General features: G+C 41.5%; 1 protein-coding gene across 6 annotated transcripts in view; it reads left to right on the top strand.

Moving 5' to 3' along the window:
• ADD3 (adducin 3) overlaps positions 1 to 12,601 on the top strand; it is a 92,190-nt gene that overhangs the window by 62,941 nt on the left and 16,648 nt on the right. For 4 of the 6 annotated variants that reach the window (XM_041461167.1, XM_041461170.1, XM_041461169.1 and 1 more), the window contains one exon: positions 4,916 to 5,139. In XM_041461167.1, the coding sequence (XP_041317101.1) occupies positions 4,945 to 5,139 (195 nt within the window). In that variant the 5' untranslated portion in view covers positions 4,916 to 4,944. Of the gene's footprint in view, positions 1 to 249; positions 499 to 4,915; positions 5,140 to 11,170; positions 11,262 to 12,601 lie in introns of those variants that run through there. The other 2 variants (XM_041461168.1, XM_041461173.1) reach the window with 2 other exon arrangements.

Raw genomic sequence — 12,601 nt, 5'->3', positions numbered from 1 at the left:
CCTCTTCTCAGTCCACATTCTCCTACATACTTCCCCATGCCCCTCAACCATTCCCCCATATTCCTGAAGTGTGTGTGCTGCTGCCAGCTGACGTACGTAGCTGACGGTGTTTGCTAAAGCCAAGTCTTTGATTCAGACTGGAACCTGTTTCATGGGGAGGCTGGAACTGAGATCAAGAGACGCCCAGTTTGCTTCCAACAAGTCTCCTGGCAGACAAGATATTGGAGGGGGGGCTGGGGGGAGAGAGAGCAGACTGTTCCTTACAAACAAGCAGGCGAGAAATCGCAGGAGCAGAACAGCTCAAGGTGCTCCTGAGAGGAGCCGCTCCGGTGCGGGGTAGCCCAGCCCGAGTGCTCGGACCCCAGATCAGTCACACCAGTTAATGATGCCGTGCACACACTGCTGGTTTGCAGTGCTGGGAACTCTCAGTAAGATGGATTGCACTGCATAGAGAAAATGGAGATGTCTGAAACCAGCCAGAAAAGATCAGCATAAAAGGTAGGTTAATGTTCTGTTGCTAGGTGATCTAATAAGTTGGTCCATTTGCTGTTATTCTGTCGGGTGGTATTTATTTTTATATACATTCAATACATTATGAAAGATATAAATATATCAAGTCAGTGCTTTCTGGGGGGTTCTTTCTCAACATAAATTTTCCTCACATTTGGTCTCCTGCACTTTTTTTTACTTTAATACTTCTTGTTTCTCTGACCTCATTATTATTTTTGTGATTTGACATTGAAAATAGTTATTGCAACAGAAGCAACACAGCAGATTTCTTCGATTTTACAAAGTGTCAGATGGGGATGCTCAGGATGTAATGTTGCAGCCTAAAAGCAACAGTTCCATGTTCCTGGAAAAAAAATTGAAGCCTTCATTAAATAAGACTTACTCCTAAGTAGAGAGATAAACAGCTTCCTGGCAGAGAGGGTATGTTCTACTTTCTCTCTGTAGCCCAGTTACGGGTGTAAAATACAGAACAGGGTATGGAAGCCAAACCCATGAGCTATATAAGGCATCAAAGCACGGGAGGACACGACCTGTTTTCTTTTGTATCAGAATTCAGTTCAGCATGAACCAGGAGGGCAGAGCTCGGAGGGGGAAATGGTGTTAGATTAACAAGTTACGTTGTAGCAAGACCTTGTGAGCCTTTTTTGTTTTACAGGTCCTTAAAAGTATTTTCAGCAGAGATGAGTATTCTGTGTAACAAAAATTTATCCATTCTGAAATTCAGTTCTTAGGCCCGACAGTGGAGCATTGAACCAAGCGTGGGCAAACTGAACCCAAGTGTGGGCTCTTCTTTAGCTTTGAATCTCTTTTTAGTGTGTCAGCATGTGCATGTTAGGTCAAAATGTGAGCTAAAATGTGTGCCTCAGCAGACCAAGAGTGATGGCTCTCACCAGGATAGAATCAGATCTGAATTTATATTTGATTTCTCTATGTATGTTTCTCTGTTCTGACATAGATATAGTGTCTTGTTGCTGTTAGGAAGGGTCTCATTTCTACCTGTGCCTCAGTCTCTGCAACCACTCTGGAGCATGCATAGGAAATGTTAGCTAGTACTGTTCAGGAAGGTGGTACCTCACTCTCTTTAATTCATAAACAGCATTGGAGCGGGTGGAAGCCAAAAGTAGCCTTGCAGCAAAGCTGATTTCTTCTCTAGGCACAAGTATCACACACACAATTTAAAAAAAAAAAAAAAAAAAAAAAGAAGGTGGGGGAGAAGATCCTCTATCACAATTCATAGATGTTGAGATCTGGATTTCCTGTAAACACTTTTGTCTTATTGCTGGTTCTATGCTGAGAAGGAGATACTAATTTTTTGGTCCCCTAAAGCTGATGGCATTTTTAACAAATATCCTCTTTCTTAAAAAAAAAAAAAAAAGAAAAAAAAAAAAATCAATAGAAGATGCAAATAAATAATAAAAGAATGGTTGATTTGTTTGAAAATTTTCCAGGAAACAGTAGGGGTTATATGAGAGTCAGCCTGGGCCCAACAGAGCGGGCATTGAACCAGACCTAATAAGAACAACTGGACCCAACACCCATATTATGTTCAGTAATGGAGGGGTTTTGTACTACAAGGACTTCAGTGTTGTAATCTTAATGGCTAGAGGTAACAAACCAGGCTGAAAGGAAAGAGGAAAAACTAAAGTCCAAGGCAATTAGAAAAATCTCTTTCGTGGATTTTGGGTATTGCCAGTCACATTTGTGCCATTTTTACAGATGAATGGGCTTTTCTGTCACTGTAAGAATGAATTGTAAAGTAATGGACTTGAACTAATTATGTCCTATAAACCTATAATAATAACAATAAATATGTTTTGAAGTTCAGACATGCATGTAGTTGATCCAGCCAACTGAGCTGATCAGCAGCTGAGCAAGTCTCCTACTTGGGGTTAACAGTTCAGATTTTAGGGAAATAAATGGTCAGATAAGACAACTCCAGGGAAGGAGGAAAAGAGCAGGAGTCACGGCTGGTCACCAGGTCAAGCAAGGCTCTTGCTATCTGCTTTTGTAGACTGCTTTTAGTTACCTGCAGGTGATGGAAGGTGTCTGTTCTGGCTCAGATGGAGGTTCTTCTCTCAGCACAGATGGAGAGCAGTGAAGGCTGACAGGTCTGGTCTCAAGATTTTCTTACCTTGTGGCATTTAGCCAGTGATCTCATGGTCTTATGTTTTCTCCTGATGCTTGTTTTCTTTTTCTTCTTAAACCTCACCATTTTGGGCAGGGGGGAAAGGGAAGGTACACACAGGGCACTGGAGCAGCGACATAATACACAATTACATTTATAAGGGTGTTTTTCCTAAGCTGAGCGGTGGTCAGGTCCCCAGACACCATCCCGAGAGTTAATTCTTTAGAAAAACTTAAGCTCCTTTCATACTACTACCAGATTTTTCCCAAACTCTCACTTTGAAGCAAACCCCTTGTTTTCTCCCCAGCATCCTTAAACTGATCACACATCCCAGGCTTTCCAGGGGTCAGTCAGCAAATGCTGAATGAACTTGTACTGCACCCAAGCAGCAAATGCAAAACTCACCAATGTGTTTCCTCAGCCTCTGGAATGAAGCCATCAGAGTTCATGGAGCTTGTCTCCAGGATGTGAGTTATACATCCCAGAGCATGGTATGTTCATCCAGCATGCCAGGTACCTCCTGGGAGCTCTGTGTGTGCAGCTGGATAATGTTGCATCCCAGATGATGTTTTCTTTTTCTCTCTTTCTGTGGAAAAAAAAAAAAAAGGCAGGAAGAGCAAAACCAATTAAACCTGTAGGAACTGTTGTGTTTCATCTCAATCCCAAATTTTATCATAATCTGTAGTATACAAGAAAGTCATAGACATAGTTTTCTTGGCTCTTACCTGCTAGTGCTTTCCCAGCTCTGTTGGTGGTTTCTGTCTGGGGTTTCATACTTGGTTACAGGGCTGCAGTGCCCCAGGATTTTATCCTTGTGCTGTCCCTTGCAATGTCAGCAAAGCCATTTGGGAATCAGTGTGGGAAACTGGCTGAAAACCAGTTTGCATCCTCCTGCCAGCCTGGGTCCTGGTGTGGCTGAGCAGCAGAGGGTGTTACAAGGACCGGAAGGACTTGCTGCAGGCAGGAGGAGGGCTTGGGCTGCTGAAGCTGGTTTTGACAGGGATTCCCAGTGTTCCACCTGGGAAATATGTGAGATTACAGTGGAGGCAGTTTGGATGCGCCTGTTGGCTCACTGTTCACAGAATACCCCAAATGGCAATTGCAGTGACACAAATGAGGAATGGGTGAGCTGTGCCACAGAGCAAGGACACTTTGATCCACTGATAACAGAATGTCAAACCACACTGTTGAACACTGCTTGACTTGGGCTTTTTTCCTCTGAAGCTGTGAATTTACATACCAAATATTTTTTCATGCAAATATTTCTATATTAAATGTATTATTGACTGTAGACATTTGCATGTTAAAATGTATTTTCATAATACACTTATCTTGTCCTTCAAATCCTGCTTCTCTTTGTTCCTCAAACCTGAGAAAGTGTCCCTCTTCAGTAGCTTTTGAGGAATGGTGTTCTTGAGTGTGCTTTTGAGCCTGATTCTTCGTATGAAAATTCAGGTGTCTGCTTCTTTCCTTTTGATCCAGTTTTGTTTGTGTTTACAAATGCTTATCAGGTTTTTTAATGAGAATTTTAAGCTTTCTACCAAGACATGAAAGTATTTTTGTTGGATTTTTTTTTTCTTTTCCTAATGTAATGAGCTTCAGTGAGAATCTTTGCATACAATTGCACACAAAAGGAGAAAATCTAAAGCTCAGCTGTTTGCCATGGATGTGGCCTCAGTGCTGTGTAAGCCAACATACAACCTCTGCAGTTCCCAGTGTTTTGTGAAAGAGCAGGCATCAGCTGGAGCTCAGTGGAAATTCCCTGGTGGTCCTTGAGTGTCCTGAAGCCTTGTCTTTAAGCTGTGGTTATGAGATGCTTTGAAAATGCTGTAATTGAGGAATTTCTTCATTCAAGCTGGGAGATGAGCTCTGAGCAGATATTAAACAGGCCTTCTCTTCTGGGTGTTTGCTTGAACAGCTCAGGAAGGAGAGCTATAAAAAACCTTGGGAAGTGATAAGTGTAGTGTAAAATTACAGAGGAAAGTTTGTCATAAAATGTACAATGGTCATTTCGAATGTCACTCCTAATTGTAGGCTTTTTGGTTTTTATTTTCCCTCAAATAAAGTTTATGCATTATCAGAGAACTTACTAATGGTTTTTAACTATTTTTTCTAAAATTTTTTCCTAAATTTTCTGATTGTGATAGCTACTCACTTGTTCTCTTTTCATTTTAGATAATCTGCAGAGATGCAAAGGGACGTTAGTTGTGTCCAGACTTGGAAGTTCCATGCACTGGCCTCCTTTAACTGACATTTTTCCCTGCTTTCCTTTTGTTTCAGGGGAAGCCTTCCCTGCACAGTGTTGAAGCATGAGTGCTGATGCCAGCCAGGTGGTGATCACTACTCCTCCCCCCGCCACGATGCCTCACAAAGAGCGGTACTTCGATCGCATCAACGAGAATGACCCGGAGTACATCCGGGAGAGAAACATGTCCCCTGACCTCAGACAGGACTTCAATATGATGGAGCAGAGGAAGAGGGTCACCCAGATACTGCAGAGCCCTGTGAGTGCCCCTAATGGGGGGTAAAATGGAAAGGCTGTTATGAAAAAAGAAATCTGTGTCACAGCTAGTTGGAATATCTCTGCACCATCTTCTGTGAAAAGTCACTAAACAGATTATCCAGCATTTTGTTGGTGTGGTGTTTTGTTTGTGGACAACAGCCTTTATAGTGTTGTTTTTTTCTCCTGATACTTTTATATTCTTATGGTTCATTGCGTTGTTACAGAAAGATGTGGCTGGCTGCAGGGTTCCTAATTAAAACTTAGGGACGGGGAAGAGAGTGAAGGAGTCACTGGTCAAATAGGAACAAATTAGGGCATTACGTGGTGTTCTGCTTTCTGGGTTTGAATATTAACCTATCATTTGCATCAGGAATGCTTTAATTAACATTCGTAATTGGGTTAAGTTTATTTAAAAGCTAGACTATGTTCTTTTTATGTCCTTGAGGGCGATCATACCCCTACTTGGCCATATCAGTTCTCATCTACTGGTTGTGTAAGTTCAGTACTTGTGTAGACTGCATATAAAACTATTCAATCTATTGAACCATGTTCATGGTAGTTTTAATTTATATTTTAATACCTGTATTCTTTGAGTTTAACCTGATGAGTACATTGGAAAGTAATGCTGTTGCCTTGAGTATTTTGAAGGCATAGGGAGTGAGTAAGGCCTGTGCAATGATCCTTTAGGGGTATCCATGTGTAATGCAAGTTTTGAGGATAATGGGACTGAGAAGGGGCTAAGCAGCTTTACAGATCCTTCTGTCTTCAGTTCCTCTGTAAATTGGGGTGCTTCTGTAATTTTTTAAGCTTTTCCATATGTAAAGAGATTGCAAACAGCTGTTAGTAATCACCCTATTATAGTTATCCATGAATAACAGGATTGTTTGCTAAAGTGTTGTCCTGGAGTGTCTCTTGGATCTGTGTTGCTTTGAGTATAACGTGAACCTGTTGACTAAGGAATTTATTATTTTTCAAGTCAATTTGTGCAAGCTTGGGTTTGCAGCCAGGCTCTTTTATAAGGAAAATACTCTAAAGAGGTACTGCATAATGTTTAATCATGATAATTTTATGTTAAATACTCAGTTGTAAAATGTGATCAGAGTCTACTCATTCCTGTTAAAATATTCACATTATGAGTAGCCAGGACTCACAGAAAGACAAAATCTTTAGCCTACCAGGTAAAAATAAGTTGGAGAGATCATTTGGTTTTGCATGCGATGGTGGGTTTTGGGTCCTTTTGATGACCAGCATTGAATCTGATGAATGTAACTATTTCATCAACATTTTGGGGCATCTTTTGCCAAGTCTGCCAGATGTAATTAAAGTCCCTTTGCTGCAGCCTCTGTGGTGTTTTTCTGAGTAGATGCAGTGTCAGCATGCAGATTTTCAGAAGGGGTGTGAAGAGGGGTATGAACCCCTGAGTTTTTAGGCTGCTGTTTTAACAGAAGATTGTGGGACAGAGAGCTGCTGGGCTGCTGTCAGTTTCCTGCTGCAAGAGAAGCTGAGCCCAGCACTTTTTGGAAAGTGACTGTTCAGCGCTGCCAATAAGTTGCAAGTTTTTGTTGTGTAAGGGAACAGTTGTCCAAATAAGCCAGGGTCCTGCTGCCTGCTTGGCTTAGAGAGAAATGGGAATGTGGGAGCTGAGTGTGGGATCAGGCACGAAGAGGAGTTGTCTGAGCTCCCACTTCCCCTCAAGTATCTCCTTTTATCCTCCCTTTTCCTGATACAGAAAATTTAGAGGAACTCTGCAGTGATTTCTCACGCAAGGAAATGAAAGCATTTTTATACAGTATGCGTGAGCAAATGTCCATCAAGTGAATTTCAGAATTTATTTGGGGTGGAAGGTGCAGTGTGCCAGGCTCCAGCTGCTGTGTGCCATACTGTTCCTGGGACTCAGGACTGAAAACATTTACCTTGTTCTCTTGAATTTAAAATTCATCACACAATGGCCAGAAAGCCATTGTTCCTGTTACCAGTCTGTGTAACACGGGTTCAGGATTGAATTGATGAGCATTGTCCATAGTGTTTTTGTTCTATGGCTGCAGAATTACATTGTGTTAGATATTTTCATGGAACTTTGTTGCTTTTCTGGATTGTTCCACTTGACAGAGAGAATATAGTTGTAAGGTGTTTAGAAGAAGAGAAATTATGAGACATAGTTTAAGGAAGAGCTTGCTTTGCTGGTAAATCTTCACCCAGTCATATATATAAATGCATTCAGATCAAAGAAATAGTCAGTGACTCCTCTTCTAGCAAGTATTAGTAAATGTGAAGTGTACCTAGCAAGGATAGTAACTGTCTTAAAAGTACAAAAGCATGTTGTGGTGGTGATGAGGTGAGCTTTGAACATGCACTTTCGGTGAGCAGAGGTGCAAAACTAAAGGGTTAATCACTGTCACATAGTAGGAAGCTTAGGTACTAATTTAATCTGGTTTTATTAACAAGCTTTTTTTCTTTCTTTCAAGTAGGAAAATCTAAATCCTTTAGCAAGAAAATAAATTAGAGAATATATTTCAGGAACCACAGTATATTTTACTCAGTGCATTTTGTTGTAAGGGCTACAGGCCTGACCAGACATCTTCAGACATCAAGCTGCTGCATCTCTCTGATGTACTGTTTGGTGCCCATACTGGTGCAATCTGACTACTCCTCTCTGATGTGCAATTTCCCTTTCCTAAATTAAATAATTTAAAAGCTACTGAAAAACTATTTCCATTACTTCTGATGTTTGCTGATGCCTTGGAGTCTGTTCATATTAAACCTTAAACAAATCATAGTTGTTTTCTGACCATTGCCCATGGAGAATGTCCTGACATTATCAGTGAGTTCTCAGATATGTTTGCCTAATGCTGCATGTAGCCCCTGAGTATCTGATAGCCTGGAGAATCTGATAAACTGAACATGTTTGCTCTTCTGTGTCTGTTAGAAAGGTGGAAAGAAATTAAAATCAGCTGGGGCTGAGCAGCCTGATAGCTTCCAGAAGTACTGCTAGCCCATCTTAGCACAAAGCCATTTAGGTTTATTTTAGTAACATCTTCAGTTTCAGAAGATTTAGGTAGCATGTTGTTATTTTTAAAGAAAGGTAGTACATTCATGCAGTGCACTAGTTTTATTGCTTATTGGGCTCAAGATACTTGCCCTGTAATATATCCAGAATCAGAAAAGATGAGTTGGTGGTTTTGGGGTTTTTTATATTTTCCAACTTAACTCTGCAATTAAAGACAGTTTTGTCTGTATACTAAACAGTCATATGTTGCTTGTTACACAGAGTTACTGTGTTTTTCACAGACCAAAAATATATTTGCTGTACCATCAAACTCCTTATTTCACTTATGGTATACTTCTGGCCTTTATTTCCTTCTAGCATTTCTCTGGTGCTGTCACCGTAGCAACCAAAAACTCTTAAAACACTTTTTAAAAAAAGGGCAGTGGTTGTGCAGTTATGGTGTTTATGAAAACTGAAAAGCCAGTTTAGCACTGAGGAGCTGAGTGAACATACAGATACAGGTGGGGAGAAGATCCCCACAGGCGTGGTGAAGCAGGGAAGGTGTTGGATGTTTCTGCAGGCAGGCAGCAATGTCACACTGCTTCCAGTGCAGTGAGACCATGTGAAACCATTATCCACCCAGCAGAAAAGCTAACTACAGGCTTCAGCTAGCAGGATAATGTGCGTGTATATATTTATTTATTCCTTATATATATGTTCATTCTTTTTACTAATGTAAGAAGAAGTTGTGTCTGAAGCAATGAGCTGAACAGCTGTTTCATGTAAACATAAAAATGCACGGTTATTGAAATCTAAATGTGCAGTTTAAGTTTTTAATTTACCAGTGAAGTTTTGTGTGGCTTCTTGAGACCCATTGGAAGTGCGCTGGCTATTTTTACATATAAAACACAGCTATTTGGAGCTTGGGGTTTGTTTTTTTTTCTTCAGTTGAGCTCTGTGTTGACAGGATCCCATCAGGCTTTACTTTAATTTTGTGCTGGATCTAGAGAGTGTCTACCAACCCACTGTGACTCTGCAGGGAATTCAGGGCCAGTCTGGCTTGGTACTGCTATTGCAGGAAGGCTCAGGTGAAACTATCCAGACTGCAAAATTTTGGTAGGTTAAAAATGTACTTCTCTACTGTGCCTCCCTTCCTGCCTTGCACATGCACACACCCCCCTGCCTCCCACATTAGTCGGTCTTGCCCAAAAGAAAGTGGGGAGATAACTATACAGCTTAGCAACTCTTCTATTCAGAGGTCTGCCTTAGCATGCAGGCAGATTTTTCTCCTCAAAAACAAGCAATCCCACCCACACTTGAATTTTTTTCCTGGATATGTTATTTTCAAACCATCAGGACAGAGATGAAGGATGATTTAATTTATTTTTTCCCCAGCTTTTACAGTTGTTTAGTTTACTTTATTTTGTATTGAGTGAACATCCAGTATTTTTGCAATACCACTCCCTTTTGGGGCAGTTTATTTTCTTAAAAATATCAAAGTCCTTTCAGTTCCTCATATGTTTTGGCTTTTACTGCTCTTTTCTCAGAAGTTCAAAAGTCTTTCACATCCTTCAGAAGCCTCACCCTTTGGCCACAAAGGACTCACAACCTTTTGCATCACCTGAGGACCTCCTCACTGGGCAGTCCTCTCACCCTGCAGCTCCCTGCTCTGGCTTTTGTCTTCTCTGACATCTTCCCAATGTCCTGCTGGGAAGTCATGACTCTCCTCCCACTGCAATCGCTTATTTAGTTGCATGCTTTCATCATACAACCTGTGCAGCATTTTGTTCATTCAGAGGCAAGGGCCTCAACTTGTCACATCATTGAAGACATACTACAAAATGTCCCTTAAAGATCCCCTGTGCACTGTGACGACTTTTTAAGTGAGAGGGAGTTTGTGTCAGGGTAACATTGTCTCAAATGAAGGCCATCCACTAGGTCTCTGTGAGGACCCAAGAAATCCCCCAGCCCAGCTATCATTCATTTCTGTTGCTGTGATGAGCACTGTAAATTCACACCAAAGTCCTCCACCACAAGTGCACATCGTGAGAATTTCCCTTCTTTCTCACTATGAAACTGGGTTCCCTTCACTCCACTCTATTTCCATATTGCTCCTTTCCACTTAGTTTGAGCTGTGTTTTTTCTCATTAGATATAAATGCCACCAGCTACATGTTGAATGATGCCTGGAAAACCTTGGAAAGCCATGACTGGTGACTTTTCTCCTTGGCTGAAGGAGCATGTGCATCCAGAACACCCTGCAAGAGCTCTGCCATCCCTCCTAGTGCATCCTCTCCATATGTGCTCCCACGCTTCCAAGTCCTTCACTTACTGAAAAACCCAGTTAATTATGCTCAGAAATGCGTGAGACCCCTGACAAGCTGAAATTTGATTTTGTCTAGCATTGTACATTCCATTTACATTCATTACATTTCATTTACGTTCCATTTAGCAGGATGTATGCTATGGCTTCACTCCACAAGAGGAACACGAGGGAGGGACCCAGACCCCCATGCAGAGCAGCAGTTGTGTGAGTGGCTGGCTCTGGGTTGCTGGGGATGGGCTTGGCAAAGGAGTTCAGTGCTTCAGGTTTGGCTGTAATCATGGGGTATCTCTAGGCTGCTTATCACAGGAGTGAACACTGCAGCAGCTTGTGGAGGAAAGCCAGTGTGCACCAGGTTAGAGGAGCCGGAAAAACTGGCACAGGCTGAGCTCTGTGTGGGGAGCGCCTTGCTGTCATCCCAGGCACTAAATCCAGCCCAGGTACCCTAACCCTTCAGTGCAAGTGAAGAGATTATTATAACTTCAGCTAATTCCCCATACTTATTACCAAGCCTACTTCTTTTTGTCTCAACACAGAAGCCCCATCCCCCTTGTTCTCTTTCATGGCATTGACAAACACTTTTTGTGACTCTTATCTTCTCCCCGCCAGCCTTCGCTCCCTGGCGGTTTTTTTGTGGCCAGCTCCACCCTTTTCCACTGAGGGCACTGGCTGTTTGTATCTAAACTTCAGTCTTGAAAGAGCCTCTCAGGAGCCGTGCTGGCTGTTTCAGTGAAGGTCTTCCTCTCACGGGCAGCCGTGTTTACAGCACAGGAACCAAAATTAACGTCTCTTCACTCTCGAGGACAAAATACCAGTTAAGTTTTGAAACTTTTCTTCAGTGGTGGAGATTTGGCTTAGAGACTCTGTGTGGGTATGTTTAGATAAGTTGAATTGTGCCCTTTTTAAAAATGGATTTAAGATATTAGAAACTCTGATCAAAATGGGCAAAAGTGAAAATGGTTGAAGGGTTTTTGTATCATTTGGCAGGTTTTAGTCTAACAGCAGTGCTTTTTTAGCTATTTTTCTGTAGAATGATGTGAAACTGTTTAGTCATTACTGTTATTAGTCCTAATGTGAGCACGTGCTTTCCCCTCTTAAAGGTTTGCAGTGGAGTGGAGTATTTGTAGATGACTTGTATACCATTATTATTTGCTTATTATTTTTTTTCTACTTCTTTTGATTGGATACATGTAGAAATCAGTGGTCAACAAAAAAGAAACAGCATAGATAGTCAAAATACTTATAAGCCCTTGTACTTCTTAACATCCTTAGAGAGCTGCCTAGCAAGATGAAGAGACTAATACCAACCTTTTTAGCAACATCGTTATTCTGCACTATGTATGTGTGTATCCCTGTAAAATAGGTTATTCTAGTAAGTTGATTATTCTGGTTCTTCCTGCATATATTGACTGAAAAATACTAGTTGTCAACTGGTACACGCAAATGTTGCTTTGATTCTTAAAAGCCCAAATTTACACTGTCAGCTCACAGTTAGACTGTACTTCAGAAAGAAAATGGAAGTAAATGAGTCAGAACTGAGCTTGTTAACTTCACTCTTGACTTTCAGAGAACTTTTGCAGATCGAAGTTGAAAGATTTTTCCATCTAAACTGCCTGCATCTATGATGTGTATTTGGAAGATGATTGCAAATAGTTCTGGAGAAGTAATTTTATGATATTAGAAAGACCTTGAGTTAATCACCCTACTAATGACTCCATCAGGAAAAGCTGTGTCTGTTCTCCAGGCTGTGCAGAACATGTAAGGCTGTCTAAGTTGGTATAAAAAAGTTGACTACAGTTTTAGAAAGAGTGGAATTCTGGAAACAGTTTCAGGAACAGGGTGAGCTGCCCTGTTCATTTTTACTGGTGAGTGGTGAGGAAATTCATGTCTCAGAGCAAGCTGGTGGAGTGGCACTCAGAAGGTGGGTGAGGTGGAAGCAGAGCAGCAGCCTGCATTCTGCCAAGGTCAGCCTACTCACTTGAGTGTCTAAAATAAAAGCCCTACTCACCATCCTCCTGGCTGTGCACTTTGTCTGAAATGTCACTGTGCCTCCTTCCCAGTAGCTGTCATGGGCCCAGTTCTCATACCATGGGATATTTCCTATCAGACCTTCAGTCTGATGCTTGTAGTGCTGTTTCAGCACAAACAAGGGGAC

Source organism: Pyrgilauda ruficollis, unplaced genomic scaffold (assembly GCF_017590135.1).
Source record: "Pyrgilauda ruficollis isolate IOZ18807 unplaced genomic scaffold, ASM1759013v1 scaffold15, whole genome shotgun sequence".
NCBI classification, from domain to species: domain Eukaryota; kingdom Metazoa; phylum Chordata; class Aves; order Passeriformes; family Passeridae; genus Pyrgilauda; species Pyrgilauda ruficollis.
The sequence above is the reverse complement of the archived record's forward strand: the minus strand, read 5'-3'. Positions and strand labels throughout refer to the sequence as shown.